At 38.2% G+C, this 25471-nt stretch overlaps 1 protein-coding gene across 2 annotated transcripts in view; it reads right to left on the reverse strand.

Moving 5' to 3' along the window:
* Positions 1–1948: 1948 nt before the first annotated feature.
* The window catches only part of LOC116728719 (rho GTPase-activating protein 7), a 100845-nt gene continuing 77322 nt past the window's right edge, over positions 1949–25471 (reverse strand). The window contains exons 7-18 of one of the 2 annotated variants that reach the window (XM_032577003.1): positions 24094–24477; positions 21514–21815; positions 19746–19907; positions 14417–14579; positions 11632–11830; positions 10073–10286; positions 7171–7285; positions 6898–7083; positions 5743–5972; positions 4070–4243; positions 3652–3697; positions 1949–3587 (exon numbers count right to left, since the gene is read on the reverse strand). In XM_032577003.1, coding sequence (XP_032432894.1) covers positions 3495–3587; positions 3652–3697; positions 4070–4243; positions 5743–5972; positions 6898–7083; positions 7171–7285; positions 10073–10286; positions 11632–11830; positions 14417–14579; positions 19746–19907; positions 21514–21815; positions 24094–24477 — 2268 coding nt within the window. In that variant the 3' untranslated portion in view covers positions 1949–3494. Of the gene's footprint in view, positions 3698–4069; positions 4244–5742; positions 5973–6897; positions 7084–7170; positions 7286–10072; positions 10287–11631; positions 11831–14416; positions 14580–19745; positions 19908–21513; positions 21816–24093; positions 24478–25471 lie in introns of both variants that reach the window. The other variant, XM_032577001.1, reaches the window with a different exon arrangement.

Genomic DNA, 25471 nt, shown 5'->3' on the forward strand with positions numbered 1-25471 from the left:
GAACGCTGCTGCTTGGGTTCTCACTAAAACCAGGATGATGGAGCACATCGCCTTCCACTGGCTGACCACAAATCTGGAACAAATTTCCAGAAAACAACTGAAACATTAAATCAAGACTTAAAACCACCTGTTTAGAGTTGCTTTGGATTAATAACTGGAACATTCTAGTCTGGATTCCAACTTTTCATTACTTCTCTTCATTTTCCCGTAGTAATGTAATGTTTTTTTAATGTTCTATACAAATAAACTTGACTTTTCTGTGCTGCAGTTTGATGTTTCAGGAGGAAAATGCCAGTGCTTCTTCGTTCCCACATGTGGAGGCAGAAACTGAGTGGATGTTGGCTGAGATGAGGAGGATGCAGCTTTCTGGGACCTCCTGGTGGTGTGTGTGAGAGCAGTGGGTAAACACAAATATTCACTCAAATGGATTCACTTTATATGAACAAGTTTCCTTAAAGGTCAAACAGCTCGTGGAAATATCAAAGCAGCTTCTGTTGAGCCTTCAGGCAGCATTTTATCTGATGGCCAGAAGGGGGCGACGTCATGTAGAGTGTAATTCTTAATGTAGAGTCTGCATTTCACAACAGACGTCAACATTTTACACATTTTGTAGTAATTATAGGTTCACTGAAAATTTTTACCTTCTGTCAAGTTACAACCAACACAAAGTAGGGCAGAATTATAAAGTGTAAAGTTGACCATATATATTTTTTGAAAATTTTTGAAAACTGATGCAATTTGTCACCTCCCTAAAATAAATGCCTAAGTAATGTTTGCCAAACGTGTTTTCTGTTTTGAAATAAAAAGGGAGTGATTTTGACAAAGAATACCCAACAAAATACAGAAAACCTGCCGTTTTATTAGCAAAAGATGTTTTGGGGGACGGGGAGGGAGAAAACACTTTTGGCAAAAAAAAAAACCCACAACATTTTTATTTTGCCAAAAGTGGCCGTTATTTTAGGAATGTGACAAATTTTGTATTCAGACCCCTTTATTCTGATATCCCCCAATAAAATTCATTGCAACCAGTCAGCGCCACACATCGTTAAAAAAAGCCTTGAAGTGTCTTAAATTCATTTGTCATAAGTTAAGTTTATCTGCTATCATCTGTGGCTATGCTAACTGGCCTTAGCACTGGTGGCGCTGTGGTGTTGTGGTGAACCAGCTGTAACATAGCAGAGAGCAAAGGGGAGATGGTTAGTATGAGTGATTGACAACGCTAAGTCCCTCCTCCTGGCTCTGATTGGCTGTTTCTGACTGAGTGATGGACAGAGGAGCTCAATTTTCTTTCTTTTTTTTCATAAAATATACATACCGCAGCTTTAAGTTTAAACAAAGTCTTTCTACCACCAGGTGGTGCTGTCACCTATCCCTTTTCTATGTTTATGCAAAGCAATAATCTTTCAGAACTTATTGCACATTTCTCTTTATTCTAAAATTTTGTTTTCAGCGTGACTGAAACAAAAACTTGTTTGTTCTGTTCTTCGGTCTCCTGCATGCTTCACCTCTGAGTTCAGCCTCGGTTCTCATGGTTCTTAACTCCAGATGCAGCAGCACATCTCAGAAATTAAACACCCGCACTCTTTTACTGGAATTAGCATGAATTACCTCCCCTCCTTACTGTTTGGAGCAGTCACCACCACCAGGACCTTTTCACCGGCTTCTTCCCTGGCATCTCACTCTAAGCGATTATGGTTTCTCTCGCAGATAAATGAAAAATGTAAATATGTTTTATGTAAACGACAGAAGTGGGTGTAGAGCAGGAGCAACGTAAGGACGTCTGCGGTCTGCCAGATGTATTAATCTCCTTCTCTTCAGCGTGGCAGCTCGTCTTCACTCCTCCTGCTGTTTTCCTCCAGCTTCCTCTGAAATTACCGTCAATAATCTGTTTGGCACCACATGCGGTCTCAGAGGGGAGAGAAAAAAAACCTTAAAAACAAGATGCAGGTCTTAGAGAGAAATAAACATTTTAATTAGCGGTTTGGCACTGATGAAGTTAGACCTCTTATTTTTCTGGAGGTTTAAACAAAAACATCTGGATTTAAGTTAAATAATCAGCGATAGAGTAAAATGCTTCAGGCACAACTTGGCAAGTAGAAAGAGACGCAGAAACTGTCCGTCGTTCACAAAGAGCAACAAAATGTTTGGAGATATTTAGCTTTGCCTGTACATAAAAATCTATAATCAATACATCAACTCCCAGACACCAAAACACGTCCCAGTCTGGTCCAAACATCCAGTTTTAAACTAAGGCTGCCTTCACACAGCAGGGCTTGATGCTTCATTTAGATTTTTATAATGTCAATCAGACGTCTAGGTGAACAATTTATGTTCCCAAAGCGACCCAGGAATGTGACACTGTTTATGGAAGTAATAATAGATAATTTATTGATTGATGTTAAAGTTTACTCACCAATGGGAGCCGACATTGGTGGCTCCCACACATTGGTGGCCCTGACATGTCAGTACACAGGCCCATGTCTCTATTGACTACAGATTTTTTTCTGTGGTCAATACAGAAAAAATTGTTTTGATTACAGAAAAACTATAAGCAGTGATCAGATCACAGTGATCAGATCTGTTGACTATAACCCGTCAATAATCAGATAACAAATTGTGCTTTATAGAAGTTTTTTTTTATTTTTATTTTTTACAGAATTTAAACAAGGGCTTGTAGGCCATTTGAGTTCTGGGTAAAACATATTTACAGATCCTTATCTTCCTTATCTTAAATGCAAAACATTTTTTTTTTGGTTAGTTTTGGCTTAATTACTGCTCTAAGTGTTATTTCAGAAATGTACCATTTAAAAAAAATCTGTACATTTTAGTCAACAATTTATTGACTAACCCTCATCTGTTTGGATGTGACATCAGAGGCTGGACTTTTCTGACTGGGATTGTGATTTGCTATAAGTTTATCAATTTAATTTTCAACCATTGTTGACATGCAGAATTGTGACTCACGACCGTTCAGACTGCAGATCAAGTCTGATATAGTTATGGAAATGGCACAAATCAGATTTTTTTGGTGAAAACGTTGGATATGGGTTGCATCACCTGCTATGTGAACGTAGCCTTAGCTGAGCGTTAAGGTCCAGGAGGGAAACCCGATCCAGGATCTTTGTTTTAGTCCTGAATCACCAGCGCAGACGCGCCAATACGTCACAGAGTGATTCTTTTATTTCCCTTCTCCATCCCAGCATTAATCACAAACAACATTTTAAATAATTAGTCTGCCTTGTTCTAGTTTGTTTCACACCAGGAACACCAAACACTCAGGTCTTTTTCTTCACTGGTGATCAACATTGTCGCTTTTCTTTCTTTTGAGTCTCTTAGCTCTGCTGTTTGTTGTGGTTGTCGGTTCGATTCCCCTGAAGCCAAACATCTGGGGGATTAAATGTCTGTTTCCTGCAGTTATTTGTTCTCATTTCCTGTCTTTGTCCAGGCAGCTGAGGTATTTCCCCTGCTTCTTCCTTTGCCTCCAGGAAGTGGTTTCAGCAACCTCCAAAACATTTCAGGGGAACTTTGTTACTCCATGTTCTGAAACTGGAGGCACTTGGATGCGTAGAAGAGGAAAATGCGACAGACTCATATTTTAGTTTCCTTGTAGTCGGTTCTGAAGGAGTCTCTGATCGCCAACAAACCCGAGACCAGGAGGCGTCCGCTGACCTTCTTGTGCCAGTCCGGAGACCGTCCCCTGAAACAAAAGACCAGTTATGAAGTGGATTCCCTCTGGAGTCTTTCACAGCAACAACACAGACATTCTATAGTTCTAGTGCTCAGAAGCATAAAACCTAAAAATAAAACCTTTCACAAAGAAAATTCTCCAAAAAAATCTGGGACATGATCCAACATGATCTGGGAGATCCACTATGGGAAGCTAGATTCTTTTTTTCTCACTTCAATTGGGAACCAAAGTTGCAACATTTGTTGCAGACTATAATGCATCACAATAACATAATCAGGCCTGTCATAATAAATTTTATGTTATTTATGTCACATAAAATCCAACAACTATTTTCCCACCGTAATGGTGGTAAAATGGCCTCCAGTGACTGCCTGCAGTTACCTGGTGTCAGTGCGACAGAGGTGAGTCAGTCGGGTCCTAATGGCCCCTGTGGGCTCCAGCAGGTAAAAGCAGCAGTGGACCTGGACCCTGACTCCGTCCGGCTGGACCTCAGGGACCTCAGTCGACATGGAGTTCAGGTACACAGGCCCACAGGACGGATCTGCTTGCCAGGTTCTGATCGGAAGAAGAATATGATTCAGAATGTTCAATCTAGAGTTTATGGGAATTGTCACGTTTCTCCCAGACGTCTCTGCCTACATAGCAGAGCAGCTAAAAAGATTTAGCTGCTCAAAGTCTCACTGTGAGCTAAGTAAGGTTGGTGGCATTGACTACTTCACTAACTCTTTGGTTAACTAGCAATAACTTGTTGAGCAACTTGTGCAGCAGCAGTTTAAGGTTTGCCTCATAACTGCTTAAAAATAAAAAATAGAGTGGAGAGAAAACTGGATCAAACAGGAAATGTCCCGCCACCAATTTAGCAGTATTAAAGATATTTAAAACAAATGTATTCAATGTTTAGCAATAACTGGTATATATCACTATATATGTATAATGTGATATACTGTATAATTATATTGTGATAAGTCTTTCAGTCATGTTGTCCAGCTGTAGATCACATAAATAGAGCTTTCGAGATAAATTGTTTAAATATGATTTTATCAATCCAATCAAATTACAGCAGTGTGACAAGATGTTCAATATTAATCAACTGTAAAATGTACTAATCAAATGAAGATAAAACTTTTTATTAAGTTTGTTAATGGGTAGTTTTATCAAGACCAAAATGAAAATGAGTGTAGTACCCCTGTCTTTTAAGTTTTAAATGTCAAAGATGAAGATCTGTGTTAGTTTTTATTTTACACAAGACTTTGTGAACTTGAAGACTGCTATGGAAATCTGCAAAGAACTTCATATTAATTTTTTTCTGACAAACACACTTGAAAACGACTTTGAAAAGGTAAATTCTCAAACATTTTGGTAATTTTTTCTTTATTCATTATTGAAATTTCAGTATTTTGACATTTCACGGCAATACTAAGAAAAACTCAAATAAAATTACGAGGATAGTCATTTTATGAATGAGGTGGTATTATGACTTCATTTTTGTATCATTGTGACTATTTTAGGACTTTAGTTTTTTTTTATTTTCATAACTGACTGTAATACTATGTCTTACAGATGGTCAGTCAAAACCAATTTTATGTTAAAATGGCCTGCCATAAAATCTGACATCATTTACATGAGTTAAACTATAATTAGAAATATCTTAACTAACTAGTCATAAACCAGTTTCAGATATCTGGAATGTAATCGTAGTGAAGCCGATCTTGTGTTAAAACGGCCTGCAATACAACGTTAGGTGTTTGTTTCTTTTGTTTTGTTTTTTTCCAATGAGATTTGCTCAACACGACTGTTGTGATTTTCCATTTTCCTCTGGTGGAGTAATTTAAAGTTTATGTAAACTGTCATGAAGACGGGGAACAGGAAGTGGCGTTCAGCGATGTTGTCCGACTACAAACGCTTTCATGTCTCCTCTGACACCAGGTTGTGTTTAAACTTTCATCAACCCTCTGAAAGAAAAACCCTTTGTTTTATTTCACTCTAACCGACGCTTGGAGGGTGCGGTGACTCGTCCGTCCTATCCGCTCTGCGGAGCCGTTTTGCCTCATTACCTGAGCAGCAGGGTCTCCTGCGGGGGCTGCGAGCCCAGTGCGTGGCCCCGGCCCTGCAGCGTGTAGCGGTACACCTCGGCGTCCTTGGAAAGAGCGTGGACGACGGCGGCCCGGCGCAGGTTTGCCTCCCACAGCGGCTGCTCCCTCAGCAGCCGCTGCAGCAGCTCCTGCTGCGGAGCGGCCACTTCCACGCAGCCTCGCCACATCCACAGCGGGCAGCCGTCACTCATCTGAGGACCAACACAGACAAGGAGTCATCGCCATGTCAACAGATTATCATTTGATCAATATATATATACAAAAAAACCCCAGCTACATTTATGGTGTTTGGAAATAAAAAATAATTTATTAGAGACATTATATCAAAAATATATGATGCTACAATTGAATGAGTGACGGAAAGATAAATTTTTATTTATCTACTGACCATAAATCAAGTTTGAGACAACATATTAAAGGGGCAGTGTCATACATTTTTCAGGCACATAGTGCCATTTTATAGTTCAATCAAGAAATAGCCTTCAGTTACAAAATTACTGTATATATTAAATATGACTTAAAATGAATGTGACTTTGTAATTTAACGCCACATAGTCATGAAATTGGGCCTCTGTCTCTTTAAAATACAATTGGAACTTCAGGGATTTAAAACATGACCTAAATAAACTGTCTCAAAACTCATTTTTCAAATTTGAATATTCGCCATAATATTTGATTCAAGTGTTTCTTTTTGTTTGTTGGTTTATGTTGTTTTGATCTTCTTTGTACCAAGTCAAGTGTTCTGAAACACGCTGTAAATAAAATGTATTATTCAGGGATGAAACGATTAATCAGATGAATCATAATTAATGGATTATTCAAATAATTGTCAACTAATTTACTAATTGATTAATTGTTAACTGGAGTATAGAAACTTTAAAAAAGCTTGATCTTTTCACAGATCATCCATCGCATGTTACTCTCATGACATGATGACAGTTTTAACAAATATGTAAAAGCATATTTGAAAAATATTAAGAAGAAATTATTTCCAACACTCTCCTCAGGATAGTGTTGTCGACTCAAAGCTTCACAATGTGTTTAATAATTGCTGCTGCCACTAGTCTGGAGGAGCCTTTGTCCTTGTATTGTTATGGCCTCCTCCTGTCTGCTCACCTTCTTGTAGGCCAGCTCCACGTCCTGCGGGGCCGGATGGTTCTCCCAGCCTCCGCTCTCGTCCTGAGCGTCGCTCAGCAGCTGCTGCGTTCTCTGCTGCAGACGGTTTCTTCTCTCCTCCAGATCCTCATCGCCTCCTTCAGACCAATCCTCTATTAAACTCTGGCCAGGCCAAAACTCTGGAAGCTGCAGGATGCATTTAGTTTATTCAGAAACATTTCTGTTGTAAAATAAAATTGAAATTTAATTTCTCATGTTGGGGCTGAGGAGTACCTGGAAAAGTCTGTGTGCCTCTGTGATCATGACGGATAGTCCCTGAGTGGCAGCAAGGTTCTCACTGAGGTCGCGCTGGTCCGGTCGACCCAGGCTGTACTTCCTGTGACCCGATCTACAGCAACAACACAGAACCTCAGTTCAATGTGGTTCTGGATCAAAGTTTGAAAACTTACATTGAAAATGCTTGGAAAGTGCTCAAATTTTACTGTGAGGAATGTGTATGAACCGTAGCATTTCAACCAGAACCAGGATTTAAATTTGTACTTTGGAAAACAATCATGTTGACTCTTGTTTATGTGAAGACATTTCTGTTTAGGTTTTGTTGGTTTATCAGAGTTTCATCATGATAAACAGCAGCTACACTAAACCAGCTGGGAGGCTGCTGGTTAAATTAGTGAGACACAAAATGGAAAGAGAGGAAAAGGTGGAGTAGAAAAACCAGGAAGGAAAACTCCAGAGCTGGAAAAGGGAGGTGATTAAAGGGTGAAGAGGAAGTCAGATATGCGGAGAAGGATGAAGGCGGAACGGGAAACAAATTCTGTTTGTTATATTTATTCTGCAGTGCTTATACAATTCAAAGTATTATATAAAAAGTACAGAAAGAAAATTTAACAAGCCTTTTAATTTCAAAAGAACACATTAGGTTGCAATATATTTTTAATGTTCAAGTTTAAAAGCACTAATTTTATTGACGAAGAAATTAACCAACTCGACCCTGAAGCTGTTGAAACTAATAAAGGAGATTCAACAGCTCCTTTAATGCCTTAACCCTTTAAGGCAAATATATAAAAATATATAAAATATATTTTTTCTTAGTACTAGATGTGGTCTCAACAAACTCATGGCACTTTAACAATATTATTTTATCCTTGCCATATAGTCCTCTGTGTTAATTATTACAAGCAGATACTTTTACACACACACAGATATTTTGAGACTATTTTCACTCCATAGGGCTGCGCCAAGAAGCTAACAGAAACACTGAAGAGAAGAGCTGCCATTGATACAGTTGCAGCCAAGCATGTTTTAATGTTACACAATACAGTTTTTAGCAAGTAGCTCAACGTCTAAACTGGTATTGTTGGGCATTTAAGGTGTAAAGTTTACGCCCCGTAAAGGACGTCCTTTTGTAAAAACGTCCGCCAGCGTCCCCTGCCGTCCTCTGAACGCCCCCATTGAGAAACGCTAGTTTAGAGCTTGTTTTTCAGGAAAATCAAAACAGACATGAATATTTGAACACTAGGAAGCTGCTAACCTACTCACCACTATGTTGAGTCCTGTGAGTCTAACTGAATATCTGCATTTCCCCCGTCATTAGCTCTCTCTGTTTTCTACCATTCCCCTGTAGCTCAAAGACAATGATGGCACATATTTCCTCTCATATCAGGGGGTGAAATTGAGGCCAGATGGAAATTTGTGAAGGTTATATAATTTTCTCTCTCGGTGTGATCTGAGCCAACAACTTTGTATTTGAAGCACTGAGGTCAGTGTTAGAGCTGGATCTGGTCCAGATTTGATACTGTCCATGGGAGTGGAGCCGCTCGGAAACAGAACCTCCTTCTGACGCAACAGAAGCAGAAAAAAGAATCTGGTTTATGTCACTAAATAAGAGCTAAAGGTTAATATAAGATTTAAACAGTGAAAAAGCAAAGATCCAAACAGGATGTGAGGCCTAAAGGACAAAAATACTTTTTCTTTTTGATAGAATTAACTGGTTAATTAGTAACTCACCAATTTGTAATTTAACATTTGTTTCAGATTCATATCACAGGTGGATAATACCATACCATACCATACCAACTTTATTTATAAAGCACTTTAAAACAACCACAGCTGATACAAAGTGCTGTACATCAAAACACAACATAACAATAAAAAATAAAAAATAAAATAAAATAAAATAATGAACTTAAGGTGAAAAATGAACATTTTGTTGACCTGAGTTATTAGAAAAAGTCAGAGAAAAAACTCAGAGTTCCTCTCATCTTTTGTTTAATTTTAAAACAAAACTGAAGCATCAGCAAACAGCAGAGCTACTATATAACTGTAGGGACTTATGTAACAGGACAATGTGGGTCAGACCCCCCACACACAAGAGGGGGCTCTCTGCAGACTCAACGTTTCTAAAGAGTAAGCACTGATTGGCTAGTCCCAGGAGCAGAAATATTTCAGAAATTTACAAAAATCCCCTGCGGTGACTGTTAAGAAGTTGGGGGGGGAAAATGTTAAGAGTACAATTTCTTTATCTCTAGGCATGTTTAAACAACATTATTTTATGAATTACGTAGTTTTTAAAATCTTTAAATTATTATATTAGGGCAATACTAAGAATTTTTTTAAATAAAAATACAATTATGAGAATAAAGTAATAAAATTACTAGAATAAGTCATAATATTACAAGAACAAAGTAGTAATATAATTACTATTCTCGTAATTGTGTTTATTTTTTTGTTTTCTTAGCATGTCCCTAATACTCCACCATAGTTTTTAATTACTTATGTCAGTTTCACATCATTTCAATAACAAAACGATTTAGTTTTTAATGTAATAGCAAAATATAAACATTTAGCCCTAATTACTTGTAAACATCTCTGAAAAAACACTACCATTAGCTATTAAAACATTTATGTTGATGCTCTTATTTTGAAATGTAACCAGATGTTCTCTGTTAAGAGAGGTGGAAGGAGAAGTTATGGAGATGCTGCTAATGTCGGACCAGGTAACACAATCTGCCTGCTGTATTTAGCTTCTCGTAAAACTACATAAATAAAGGAAAGTCCGATGCCACAGAAGTAAGCCAGCGATATTTTAAAAAATTTAAAGTTTGCGCTGTGCACCAGGTTAAACGGTAGAGCCGGTGTTCTGTTTTTAAACCCAGCAGCTGTGGTCTTTGCTCACCTGGCTGCGTTGGACTCCCTCTTTATGGTGTTGAGGTGAAAGAGAGACGGCGCCAGGCAGACGGCCACGTTGGTGGGGGTCATCTGGTTCTCGTCCACACAGGCTGTGACGTCTCGCAGGAAGAAGAGCAGCGTCCGCAGAGCCTCCCTGTTCTCATCAGGAAGGAGCAATATGGCCGCCTGAGCCGCAACCAGCTGCTGGTCCTTCGGAAAGTCTGGAAGTAAAACAGCTTTGATTTGTATGTGTACAAAGTTACTTTGTCCAATTTGTTTGTCACATGGGCCAAATCATATATCATATTTAGATTTTTTTTATTATCTAGCAATAAACTAGGCATGCAAATTTAATAACCAAACAGTTAATAGATTTTTGCAGGAAAGGAATATGTAGCCAAACCTTTGTCCCCTTTATCTAATCAGACTGTTTGCTCTTTAAAAGCAAGTCATTGAGTCCTCAAGATTTTTTGGGCTCTACAGTATAGAAACAAATTTGGTCTATCAAGAGCAGGATTTGGGAAAACACTTCAATAGTTTAATAAATTTTAAAATAAGCAGATTTGGTTGCACCAAAGTCTGCTTTTCATTAAAGATCACTGGATAAAATATCCTATTTACTATGAAACTAAAGAAAATTAACTAGAAGTGTCGCAATTAAAAGATAAATTAAAAATAATTGCATAATAATTTTACTCAAATTAAAAGTAAATAGTCTCCATCTTCATCAACCTATTAGATGTGCTACAACTTCATAGTTTTCAAAGAAAAAGCAAGCTGGTTCAACAAAACCTTTCTGAAAAGCTGTTTTCTGTTGGATGTAAGCAAAACATAAGATCCAATCCAGTTTTGATATAATCCTATACTGCCATCCTTCTTGGACGGATATTGGACCAAAACTACCACCGTAGGCTGCACAGTCAGTGCTGTCGATGGACGCCTTATTCTGACAATGACTTTACTAGAGAAATTTCTAATATATTGTTTTAGATTTAGCAGATTAAAGCAAATGTAAGAGCAGAGCTTGTTATAGAAGCCTGCTGCTATAAAACAAGTTGTTCGCTGCTCAGCATCACCTTTTTGGAGGAAGCAAAAAGTATTTGGAAATATATTGACAACTATTGGAATAAGCTGCTGCTTATAGACACTGATGCTAACTGTTCACATATCATACTGAAAGCACCAATGTTGCCCTCTGTGGTCAGAGTTATGCCAAGTAATGGCTAAGTTAGCTAATTTGCATGCTAGTATTGAATAGTTAACCAGAAAGTCCCAATGAAATCAGAAATCTCTTTTTACAAGGGAGACCTGACCAAGACAAAAGCCACAGAAATAACACACCTAAATTGGGATCTAATGTTTATTATATACTAAAATCAACAATCCCTACTTATTTTACAAACACAGACCATAATCTCTACATTTAATCCTGCTTGACAGCTTATCACCTGTTTTTCAAAAACTGGACCTTATTCTCTTGTGACCTAGATGAGTAAAACATTTGGTACTCATGCTAAACAATATCCAAAATAATCAAAAGGTCAAGTTAAAAACATTTTTGCTCACATTGGTAAATGTGGAGGAAGGTTTCACAGAGTTTGCTGGTGAATATGGGTTCAGGTAGGTCTCTGAAGTACTGCTTCACCATGTCGGCAACGTCAAAGGCTGACTGACCCTCGAACGAAAATCTGTCTGGATCCGACTCAATCATTTCACGCAGGTACTGGATACGAGACTTCACCCCAGGCTTCCGGAAAAGACCCAACTGACAGAAACAAAACATTGGGAAAACAACAAGAATGTTACTGTTTTAATTTGCACACTTTCATTAAATCACTAATTTTTCATTCCGTGCTTTTGATAACTTTGAACACATTTCGCGTACTTTGCTTCCCCTAAATTAATTCTTCCAAATAAATTCTAAAGTGTTAATTACTTGGCTGTTTTGCAAACTTTCATTGAATAAAGTTCAACATCTGTGTTGAAGTTTCAGTTATCTAATGTTAATTCAAGTTGTTAGATGTTTATATTGATCCTCTTATTTTGAAGGGGTTGAAGACTCAGTTTCCTCTGCTCCTTGGGCTTCAACTAATGATTACTTTTGTCATTGATTAATCTATCAATAGGCCTGTCACGATAGCAAATTTTGCTGAGCGATTAATTGTCTCAAAAAATTATTGCGATAAACGATAATATTGTCTGAAGACCTTTTTACACTGATTTAATGGAAATTACGTAATAATGCATGTGATTTCCTGCCAAAGATAAATACACTTTATTTTCAAAAGAATATTTAACACTGGAGCTGATAAACAAAATAAACAAAACAACCAAAAACAAAATGGATTCTCAGTCTCCATTAACAAAAAATGTACTTGATAAAAACTAAAAAACATAAAGCCAAAGTGGAAATAAATACTGCATTCAACCAAAAGAGTGCAGATTATGAAGTCTGTATACTATGTTGCCCTTCAGTAATAATTAGATTTAAATAGAGAAGATGGGCACATCGACTACCTGATGCAATAATTCACACTACATGATTTTTTGCTCCTATTTTTCCCCTTACAACAATCTTAAAACGTTGGTCTTTCTAAGATTGTGTGGTGTGTTATGGTAGATCGTCGTTGCCGCTCCGATCTAAATCAGGGATTTTCCCCGACTGGGAGCTTTAACGCAGCCTGTTGAATGTGACAGGCAGCCAATCAGAAAGCGCGGATTCTCCTCCGTGTTTTCTGAGGGGAAATTACGGAGGGAATCCCAAACAGCTGAAACGGCGCAACCGGAAGTCCAGCGGATATTGGAGATGATATGTGGAAACAACATTAATGTTTATTCAACATGCAAAGAATATAGAAATGACAAGGGGAGGAGTTGGAGCGAAATTGCTACCGCAGTTGATAAACCCGGTAACTTTTCAGCTGTTCTTCGTTAACGTGACGTAAATAGGTTCTAATGATTTTCATTCAGTCAGGACTTTACGCTGACACTAGTTACATGCATTGCAGGTAGATTGTAGTAAAGCATTGATTAATGCCTGGTTTTAAAATTAGTTAACTGAACTTGTAGCCATTATTTTGTGCCCATTGTTGGACACCACACGGCAGGAACGAACCCGATCGAACCGTTATACCTAGGATTTCTGTCGGCTAATGTGTGATCTGTCAGGTTTTGAAAATGGGCCGACAATCGGCCGACAGCTCTAAGATCGTGTGGTGCTCGCTGGGCTTTACACTGAGGAAATGAGAAAGGAGGGTCAGTGGAGAGCACCGGAGTTGAGCCTTTTTTAATTCGGTGTCATCAACAGAAAGAGAAAAAGGCCGGAAGAGACGATAATGCCGATAATTGAAATGACGTCGATAGTTTTAATTTATCGTACGATTAATCGATTTATCGTTTATCGCGACAGGCCTATCTATCAATTATGCTGACGACTAATTGGATAAAAAAATTAGCACAGCTGTCCTGTAACCCTTTTTTATACATTAGAAATATATTACAATATGCAAATAAATCTAATTCCCTTTTTAAAATAAGAAAATAAACATTTCATGGTCTTAAAAGTAATAACAGCATTTCCTTCAGTGAATGCTTGATCAAAGTAAATGCTTGCTTCTATAGCTAAAAAATATTTCTAAAAATACTTCTAAGTTCAGCCCTTTCTAAATGACTTATCAGTACATAGTAGAGCTAATCTGCTGATCATTTTTGAATTAATCAATTAATAATTGGAAAGCAAAATGTACTTAATTGGAACATTTATTTATTTATTTGTTTTGCAGAATTTGAACCAGGTGAAGCTGAAACTAGGCCACTTGAGTTTTAGGTGGAACATATTTACAGACAAAGGTTTTTGTTCTATCTTAAATGAGTAATGTAAATATTTGTTGTACATTTTTGGCTTAATTACTGTTCTTTTAGTAATTGCCCTTTTTTGAGGTAATTAACTAATTACTAAATTAGTTGATTATTTCAAGAAACATACAGGAACAAAAAAACAGACAGTGGAGAACAAGTTATACACATAAATAAAACATCTAAAAATATTGAAATGTGTATATTATGTCAGAATTAAACTGATGCTCAAGGGTTGTAGTCTTTCATTAGATGTAATTTGAATTGAATTGCTTTCGCACCAGCTGTTTGTGTTGGTGTGTTGCTTCAGCCAAACTGAGTTTTATGATTTGTGCTTTGAGGTTAGCGGTGCCCACCACTGGATTTGGCGCAGTTCTCCATTCTTTGTTCTGACAAAGCAGTGCGAAAATAATTGAAGATGTTTTGCTAAAACAATATAACTCAAAGCCTTGTTGAAAATGTTTACTGGTGATCTAAACTCGTCTTCGGCGTTTACCTGGTCCAAACACTCGGTCCTCAGGTAGACCAGTGCTCTGAGGATGCAGGGAGGAAGTGGTTCTCCTGTCTGCTGGACACTGACGAGCAGAGGAACCCCGAACACCTGCCGACCTTTCACCTCTGCTGTCGCCTTGGTCTTAGTCAGAGTTTTGGGAACAGTCCTGCAAAATCCGGAGGCCCCATTAGACCCTGTAATCCTCAGATGTGAATGAGGAAGCAATCCAACAGTGTGTACATGTGCACAGGGAAAAGTTACGGAAATTAATGGGGACTGAGAAGCTGTTTGGAAAATGATCTGGGAATTTGTAATCTCTTTAAGTCAAGAGTAAAAGAAAAAACCTCGGCTTGGCAGCCTGTTGGATCCATTTCCTTTTGAAGGAAAAGCCAAAGTAAACATTTTTTTGGTTACATAACTCCCCACTGATCGCTGACACGTGTGTGTCGCTCTAATCAGCACTGGAGGAAAAACATGGACATTTATCAAAGAGACTAGGATTTCTGAATGACTTCATGGATTTGGGCAGATCCGGTCCACGTTTTCGCTGGTGAGTATTCCCCAAGGCTTCCTAAATTATTAATCAAAAACACACCAATATGATTTGTTAAAACAGCCCAAAAGAAACGAAAGATTTCTTCTGTTGTCAGCTCTTTCTCCGAAGCACCGTCTCCCTTCTACTCCCTCCGGTTCTTCTATGACATCCAAGAGTGGCTCTTGGAAACAAATGAGCTATTCCGAGGAAAAGTGCCTTAGAGTGCCACACTTTGTCCCAATCAGCAGTTAATTGCTGAATTTTTAATCATTAAGTTCTCACTTTGGGATCGGTGATTATGCTGAAATGATAACACTTGAATAGATTGTTCAACCATTGAGATTCCCCCCGCCTCCCTCCTTTTCTGCAGGAACATTAAGCTAAAGAGTGCTGAAGGGACACTTTATTATTAATGTTTTCATTTTCCACTTTAATTACTTTTAGATTCAACTGTCATTTAATTTAAGTCTAAAAATTAGAAGTACACCCATAAATCTTCTGCTTGTTGATATAAAAAATGCAATTAACTTAACTTCCTGTCTTTAAGTAAACAAAGGGAGAATGCTTGTTTACTAAATATCTTCCATGTCTTTTGGTTATTTTTCTACAGATTCAAATAGATAAAAGTTCTAGAAATCATCAAAAATGTCAATATTGCTTTGTGGGATTATGAAAAGCCTTTTCATTTTTGAAATCTTGGTAAAGATCAAGATAATGTAAATATTATAAATTAAAACTGAAACCCCTTAGGTCAGTTAGCAGTTTCCAGCTATTCGTGGCGCAGCTGTGGTCACTTGTGAATATGTGGAGTCTGCTGTAGTTTTATTACTTAGTCTATATTCCCTTTCTATATCTACATGGTGGATAAAATGGATTAAATTAAATTGACAATGGGAAACTATTTAGTTACTTTTTTCCCCCCAAAAGATTCAAAATGCTTAAATTTTCTTTGAAGCTTATCCAGGAGGAAAGTTGTAAAACATGAACAAAATCTTTCTTTGTCTCTGTTTTCAGTCTGTGCTCAGATTATATAAACAGCAGCAGGGGTTTGATATTATGTGTGAGTGTACTGAATGTGATCATAGAGTTTATTTCCCAAAATAAATAAATATTTGGCCATAAACTGCCAAGACTTAGTTAGGTTTAACATAGATAGCATGCTAACTAGCAAGAAATTTGCTTATCTTGGCTAAAACTTATTAAAGCATCATATTCTAATTGCTTAAATTTGTTTTCTATCCCATTTTTTAAGTCTCAGCGTAAATATGCAGAACTATGATAGCTGATTGTTGTAACTTTTACATTTTTTAGATAGCTTTTTTAGATACCTGCAATTTCCAATCCCCATGCTAACTAAGCTAGGCTAATGTCTAAAAAAGCAATATAATCCACATATTTGCCTTAGTTTCATAAAAATCCTCTAAGTTTTTTTCCCACATATAATTCACATTTAAATTTAGACTTATTGGCTTGTTAATTTATTAAGAAAATTCTTTTGCTACATGTAATAATTTTTTATCACAATTTTGGTTTCTCACACTATAAGAATGGAGATGTTGGAACATTTTCATGTAATCCATTTTGAGACAGAGGAATAAAGTGTTCAAATTTTATGTGAGGAAAAATAGGTTTTACTTCGTTGTACCTGTAAAAATCTGCTGTTTTGCTCAATAGATTGTTCCTTAATGTCTTCTTTAGAGGACATGATTTCACTAAAAGCCTTATTGTCCATTAAAGTTGACAATATAAAACAGAAGTGATGTAAAGGAGCCAAATCATTTTTATTTTCCTGCCTTTTTCCTCCATCTCCTTCCAAACACACGTCTGGTCCTGAAAATTAAAGACGAATATCTATGAGGAATAATTTCAGGAGGAGTTTCTGTTTAAATGCTCTTTCCCACATTGAGCTTTATCTCATTGAGAGTAACACTCTGTGCAAAAATCTAATTGGTTTTCTTCTAAAGCATAAAGCAAGCAGGTTGTGTGTTTACACAAGTGTTCTGCAAAGCAAACATGTAGAGTTTCTGGATGTTTATTTAATATTAATAAGAATGAATTTGTCTTTATTGTGTAGGAGGCAAAACACAAATCTCATTAAATTCACAAATTGTCACCTTAGTGCAGAATAAACAGGGAGGAGAAGTGATGTGAGCTCTGGAAGCTCTTTATTAAAATAAACATGAATTTCTCTCCCTAATGTTTCATCCTTTATCTCTTTGCCATTCTGTGCTTTCATCATATGTACATAAGTTGTTCATTTCTGTTTATTTTTATGAATAAAAGCTGAGGAAAACCCAAAATAAAGTTAATCAGTAAATGAGAATACTGCAAAAAATAAATTGAAAATGTTAAGTTGTGGCTTACATTATTGTAGGAAAGACACCCGACTTGACATTATACAGTGCCGCGAAATATTACTTTTTGCTTTTTTGACACACTTAAGTGTACAATTTTAAATACAGAAAGCAGTTTTCAAATTATGGTTTTATGGTTTTACAAAGAGGAAAAAAAAAAATCAAAATCAACCTGGAATCATGTGCAACAATCATGACTCAAACTGTGATTTAACAGTTTTGTGGAGCCAAGTTCAGTTTCACTCACCACTACTAGACTGATTCCTGAAGGATCTGTACAGCCAAGAAATCCCTTAAACATAACATGTCTGACAGCATGAAGTAGGCTAAAGATCTCCAAAAGTAACACGCCGTGACTCAAAACTCAGGTTAGGTTTCTAGACTTGAACGTGAGAAAGGTCTGGAATGCAAATGTGAAACAATGAGATGGTAAAAAATAAAGAAACCATAAAGTTGTGGAGTGAAAGCAGCAGCAGTTGGAGGTAAAGAGCAACACAAAGGCTGTCAGGCTTCAACTGTCCTGCTTTTCATTCGCTTTGCTGTGTAGTGCTGCATGAGAATGAGGGTCTTTTGCATGGATCTGTGGGTGGTACCCACTGTGGAAAGTTAAGTAAGGTTTTTGGAACAGGTGCTGCCAAAGCAAGACTGACTGACGGATGGACAGCAGCTGTCGCTCAAAACACCACCCACAACATAACTATAAAATATAGAACACCGCTGGGCAGAGAGTAATTCAGTACTGCTGTTTCATACAACAGCAGCATCCACACAATAACGTGCGAATGCTACACAGCTGAACATCAGTGGCTTTAGTTCTCCATAGACACACAACGTTGAGATTTTAACATCTTCTGTAACATTTCCAGTGGCTTCCTGTAGCATCAATTCTCAAATTAAAATATTTCATAATATTTAAAGGCATTTTATTCAAAACAGAAAAGCAACAACTATTCCTATCACTGCTAAACCAAACTAGCAGGCAGAGTTATCACAAATAAAAACAAAACTTACAATAGTGAACAGTAAGATAATTGCCCATTCCTAGTTTGAAAGATTCTCGGCCCAATAATGTGTCTATAAAAAGCAGCTAAATTTCCTGTTAAAGAGGAAATTTTAGGAGTCAGTAAAAGTCCATGGATTGGTTATAAAAAGACCAAGCTTTGTGTTGGATTTAACTTTTTCCATTGTGAAAAAATTATGCCAATAATAATTTTACCCTACTTACAACTAGAAAGTCCATCTGAATCAACCACCTGTGTTGGACAGGACAAAGTTGTATCAGTCTTGAACTGCAGTTGGGAACCACAAAAAATAAATAAAAATAGTTGACATGCTTTAAAGGGGCAGTATTATGTAAAATGGACTATTTTTGAGTTTTACATCATGATGTAATGTTATTCCCTCATCAAAAACATACATGTAGTGTTGCATTGATTCTTTCATGCATGTTTGAGAAATCCTGTAATCTCCATGGCAACCATTCAGCTGGGCAAAACTCCTAGGAGGACCTACCCCATGCCTACCCCCCTTCAAGACGCAGCTCCTTTTTTTGGAGCAGCAGTTCCCAAGCTTATATACTTCTGCGTCACAGAACAGACCTCCCCTGCTCCTTCAGACTAGTCAGCAGTAATTAGCAAACACCTGATGGAATAGCACATCTGCTGAGCTCATTGTAGGAGCTACTTCACAGTGAAATGCTCGTAAAAACATTGTTAAAGGCTTAATAGAGGAGCCATGTTGTGATGACTTCCTGACGGCGGAGTTTCACAAATTTTTAGACATTACATCAGGAAATAAATTTATTTTAAGTCATATTTGATATATACAGCATTTGTAAAACAACTGATGGTAACATAATTACTTGATAATGCTTAAAATGGCACCATGTGCCTGGAAAACACATAATACTGCCCCTTTAGCTAAATGTGTAAAGTTGGACAAACCGACATCTCCAAGTTTGTTCTTCAATAGTAAAATTGGTTCCTATTTTGGTTCCTGTACTGGTTGTGTTCCTCTTTGAACTCTTTGTCATTTGTTTGACTCTTGTCGATATTTTTCTCTCCCCTGAGTTGCACTCGCCTCAGAATTTCAATCAGCTGCCCCCTCCACCTGCCAGGTGTGAAATAAAACATTCCTCACAGCTGCCACTTGCAAAATTTCATGAATCAGAACAGCTCCAGCTCAGGCACATGGAAAGCAGTTTCTTCTTCTTGATGTTCTGGGTTTTATTCCAACCCCGGCACCTGAGTTATGAATAATGAATGACTGTCTGCCTGAAATATTTACCCTCCACCCGCCCACCTGCCCTCCTTCAGACAGTTGTTTGCTTGAAGAAGTTTCTCCACACAGCTGTGGGTCTCAAACACCAACCTGCCAACTCCACCCCCCTACCCATTTGTTTTTCCATGCATGAGATCCCCCACCCCACCTTATCGGGCCTTACCAGCTCCATCCCTGCTTGCTGGACGGGGAATATTTGTCCATCAGTGCAGTGAGTTTGAGCAGAGACAGCTTCTGGAGCCGGAGGATCTGGGAGGCGGACCGGATCTCCAGACCCTGTCCGGAGGTCAGGGAGGCTCGGTTCTGCTGCCTGGACCGGCTCACCCTGTGGGAGACACAGCATGGCTCTCAGACCAGTTAGGAACAGTTCAGGCTTCTGGCTGCAGGAGATCTTTCCTGCCAACAGCCATGACCTTCAATAACTCTCTGAAGAATCTAAATAAATGAGTTACAACATTTAATTTCCCTTTGGGATTAATAAAGTATTTTTAAATTTGAATTAATAGTTGTAAAATTAAACACAACTGAAATGCACAACATTAATTATATATGGAATTAATGTAAAAAAAAAAAACATGTACCAAACATGTCAAAATTACACATGAGACCCTGTATATCAGTGGTCCCCAACCTTTTTATCACCGTGGACCGGTCAAGGCTTGGCAAATTTACTGTGGCCCGGTGTGAGGGCAGTGGGGGAGGGGCGTGTCACATGACACAATTTTCAATTGTTTTGTGCCGATTTTCCCCTTATGACAATCTTAGAATGTTTCGAGTTCTAAGATTGTCGCTCGTGATAATCATAACCGATCATCCTGCCTGTGTGGTGTGTTACGTAGAACGTAGGGACCGCTCCGATCTAAAATCGGGCATATAATTTTCTTCTGGATCAGGATGTTCGTGAGTGGAATTGGTTCTTGTGTAATGTGTTGCTCCTGCCGTGTGGCTGGACACCCGAACCGACCGAACCTGTTGTACTTTTATCGGCTCTGTGGTCACCGAAAGTTTGGAAAATTGGCCGACAATCCTTAAATCGTGTCGTGTGAACCAGACCTAAAACTCACAAGCTCTACTCCTCTCATCTCGCCTCGACCACTGCCCTAACGCTCTCTGAATCTGGTCGCTATGGTAACGTTTACACATCCCTTCAAAATAAGATACAGATGGGCCACAAAAAACGACCGATAGCGGTCCGCGGCCCGGGGGTTGGGGACGACTGCTGTTTATGACTAAATGAATTTCAAGAATAAATATTTTTGACAAACTTCATGTCTATAATTATAGATGTTAAGTTTATTTTATTTAAATTTTATTTTATTAATATAGGTATTAATAAAAACAGCAAGATTTCTTAAAACTTAAAATAAAAACTAAGGTATGTTTCTTAAGGCTGCGTAAAACTACAGTTTTGTAGTTTTCTGGTGCCTTTCTGTTCATTAGGAACCAGTGCTCTGCAGTTTGTTTGGGTTCATTTATTGTCTTTTATTTAATGCAAAGGACCAGAAGCTGAACTGATGTTAACCACCAACCTGATTTTCTCTCTTGTTAGAATAAAAACAGAGAACCTGAGTGTGAAGTCAATCAACTGGCCTTGAGATGAACAAAGAAGGGAAAGAACCAGAACTGACAATATGTTTGTACTGAAGATCATTTAATCTGCATTTAGCCACATACAATTCTGGCTTCATTGCTGCATTGACTTGAGATTTGAAGAATCTCATTAATTCTTCAGTTACTGAAGAATTAATTTCAAAATTAATGAAGCAAATAAGTTTTTTTTAGAGTCTGTATACTCCAGTTAACGATTAATCGATTACTAAATGAGTTGACAATTATTTGAATAACAGCTTAATTATGATTCTATAGATACTAAAGTTTCCTGGAAGTGATTTTTCAGTAAATCCAGATGGATTTTTTCAGATTATACTCACCTCCTCTTGGGTTGTGGTGATCCACTCATCTCCGACACATCAGTTCCTTTCTCAGAGCAGTCCTCTTCCTCTTCTTCTTCCTCCTCTGGATGCTGCACCTCCAGGTGGATGTGGCTGGGGGAGGCGGGGCAAGGGGATCCGTGGGCTGGTGAGTCATGTGAGGAAGAGGAGGAACCTCTCTGACAATCGTCCTCCGAGATGTTTTCCGACCAGGAGACGACAAGCTGTTGGAGGTCGCTGATTCGCTCCAGAACGCCGTCAAGAGCAGAGAAAACATCTTCATCTGCCAGCAGCGGACTTACCTGTGAGAAAAAGCAGGTTTGAATTATATCCCATCAATGTGCTTGGGGGAAATAAAAGGAATATCCTGATAAACTCAGTAATATTTCATAACCGCTCTCTCCTCCCACTGCTGCCAAATTTTTATCAAGCATCCTTCCAAGCGGCCTCTTTCATAATTCAGAAACCCATTTGAAGAGATTGATGAAAGTTGTCAGGAAAAAAAAGCTCCCAACTCCATAAGGAGTCAAATTTAGCTGAGTCAATATCCATGATTGAATTACTGCAGTTAGTGTAGAGTTTCATTTAAGGGGTTTCTTTAAAAACGCAGCAGGAGAACTAAAGGGTGGAAAAGTATCTCCTCGCTTCACTTCATTCGTTCCAGATCAGGATGGAGAGCAGATCTCATATTTATCAGCTGCACAGAAAATTTACCCCAGATCTCCAACTGAGAGGAAGCTCAGCTTTCAAAGTTTATGACAAAGACCTAACAGAGAGTCCTTTGGGTAATTAGTTTGTTGGTATGCCATTATATGGTCCAAAAAAGGTCAAATATCATGTGTTTATACAACAATAACTCACCTAAACTGAAAGTTCTTGTTATTAGAAATGGGAAAGGAGAAATAATCTAACAAAGTCTTTTTTTTTTATTAATACTTTATTTTTTTCTTAAAAAATCCCTCAAATCTGCTGATTCTTGTTGGATTTGTTGCTCTGTATATATTTTATTGTCAACAGTAAGCTAGTTTAACACGACTATAACATGTTAAATATCAGCACCCTCACTGTATCTGTACAGCTTAGCTTTTGGTAGCAAAACATCAGAATTGATTTGTACGGCCCAATCCGGGGCTGGGAATTCTTTCGGGAAATGGTTCTCCCTCATTTCAATTCAGGGGTGCTCAAGGTGGGTTCCCAGGGCCCATTTGTGGCTCCTGGACTGATTTTGTGCGAATGTGCCCCGCCCACAGTTCAAGAATAAATTAAATAAACTAGGACAAAATTGTAACTTTTTGTTGGAAGGATTTTATAGTTAATTATCATTTATTTGCTTTACCTTTATTTTATAATATCATCCATTTTATTTACCTTTGCATTTACATTTTAATAATGTGCTTTGAATGTCTTGAGGTGCTTTGAGTGTTTTGACGTGTTTGCAGAAACTCTGGAAGCGGCCTGCTGAGGAGTGAAAAAGGAGGAGACCATGAACGAGACATTCCGGCGTTAATTGCCCAGAGGAACTGCAAACCTATAGTCTTATCTTATGAAATATGCTTTGAAGATTGTATGAATGAGTTGTGTTCATGTGAGTGTGCAGCTGTTTTCTGCTCCCCCTCCCTTCAGGGCTGCACACTGTCATGTAACTAGGGAGTTTCTAATTCTAATAAAAGCAGGGTAAGACTCAGTTGAAGCTTCAGAGCATAGGCCGAAATCTGTTACTTTGTTTCAACTGTGCTCTCCCTGCAGGTAAAACTAAATTCTGACTCTTGACTCTTCTTTGTGTCTGTGTTTAGGTAATTTAGATCTAACACTTTTAAATTAAAATCTACTTATGTGCTCCCAATCCGCTTTTAAGTGCTGTATTAAAACTTGACTAAGTACAGCAAGTGTTTTCAAATGAAGACTGACCTCAATCCTGTTCTTATTGCTGAGAACAGACATAATATCTTTTCATTTTTCTTCAATCGACTCCAAAAGGAAAAGCAAACTGGTTTCCGTTCATTTAACAAGGAAAACATGCGAAAATCATTTGTACTTGTTTTGTGTGTTCCCTGCCTCTGCCCTCAAGAAAAGGCAGGAATAACCATAGCAACCAATGAACCTGGGATTCCAGAGTCTCTAGTTCTTTCATGACTGAGCAGATTTTTCGTTCTAATGGTGCGTTCACACCAAATGCATCACATGCGTCAAAAATGCTTCAAGTTCAATGCATGTGCACTTTGATTGCAGATGCTTGACATTTTGCTCTAGACCTAGCGTTTCGCACATCTAGTTTACATTCAAAGCCTAGGTGGAGGCTCGTCGAGGGCGAGTCAAACGGGTCAGCTCTAGTCGTTGTTTTCCGTTGAAAGCACAAAACACTCCAAATGGTTCAAATCACGCCACGATAGATGCTCAAAATGAGCCTCCATGGCCCTTGATGCACCTCCACACAGACTTTGAATGTAAACCATATGCCCACCATCAAAACGTCTTTAGACTATTCCATTATGGCTGACAAAATTCTTCAAAATGTCTCATAATTCAAAGTTATCCATAATTATTTGCTGAATTTCAACTTTTTGAAACTCCGAGACCCACCTCTGATTCCTCACTGATTCTCTCCGCATCACTTCCGCTTCCACCACCTTCCCCCTCAGACAGCTGTGCGTCATGAGGCACGTTGTCATAGACACTGAGCCGGTGATCCAGCGCGCCGGTACGTCCCGAGGACGTCGACCAAGACGCTGGACTTTGCTCTCCACCAACTAGAGACGATGTGCCCCGTCTGCTCCCGTTCTGCGCCCTGTAACCATGGAAACTGCCAGTCCGCCAGTTGACAGAGTTGCTGTCGATGATTGGGGAGAGGATGTGTTTGTGGGCGAGGGAGGTGGGGAAAGTCCCTGGTTTGTGTCCATGGGGGACCTGGAAGATCAGTTTCTCATGGCTGCTGTTGTTATTGTTGTTGACCTGGTTCTTGAAGACCTGAGAGGGTCCAAAAGAGAATTCAGAAGGGTTGTGAATCAAATGAATCTCCTGGTGCCATGTTTAATTCTTAACAGGAAGTTGTGGTTGTTTTAAAGAATTGTGACGGGCTGGTTTTAGATGTAAAATTCCTTTAGACATACAGCAGTTCGCACAAGTCTGAACCGGGAGGGATCTACTCCAGTAAACCAGTAGGCAGGCGCAGTGCAAAGCATAGATTTACCATGGCTTCAAGACCAACAAAAAGAAAGTATACTGACACTTTTGACCAATGTGAAATTCATGGATGCATACAATCAATGTTTCAACAGATTTGTACTGGACCTACAAACCCTCCACATGAATGAAGTTCTGGCAGAGTAAGTACATGTAGTAAAATACACGTAGGCTACATGTCAGTATTAGCTTGCAGATGAAACCTTTTTTAGCCAAGCTAATTTTGCTAGATTAGCAGTAAATTCTACAGTAAATACCACTGATATTTATCCTACAATTCAACAGAGGTAGTTAGAGTACTCAAAAGTCAACGTCCATCTTGTCGTTGTGGCTCTCGAAGGCAATGCAAATAGATAAATAATTATATAGGCCTGTCACGATAGCAAATTTTGCTGAGCGATTAATTGTCTCAAAAAATTATTGCGATAAACGATAATATTGTTTGAAGACCTTTTTACACTGATTTAATGGAAATGATGTAATAATGCATGTGATTTCCTGCCAAAGATAGATACACTTTAATTTCAAAAGAATATTTTTATCACTGGAACTGATAAACAAAATAAACAAAACAACCAAAAACAAAAACAAAATGGATTCTCAGTCTCCATTAACAAAAAATGTACTTGATAAAAACTAAACAACATAAAGCCAAAGTGGAAATAAATACTGCATTCAACCAAAAGAGTGCAGATTATGAAGTCTGTATATTATGTTGCCCTTCAGTAATAATTAGATTTAAATAGAGAAGATGGGCACATCGACTACCTGATGCAAT

The sequence above is a fragment of the Xiphophorus hellerii genome, chromosome 11, assembly GCF_003331165.1.
Source record: "Xiphophorus hellerii strain 12219 chromosome 11, Xiphophorus_hellerii-4.1, whole genome shotgun sequence".
Classification (NCBI taxonomy): Eukaryota; Metazoa; Chordata; class Actinopteri; order Cyprinodontiformes; family Poeciliidae; genus Xiphophorus; species Xiphophorus hellerii.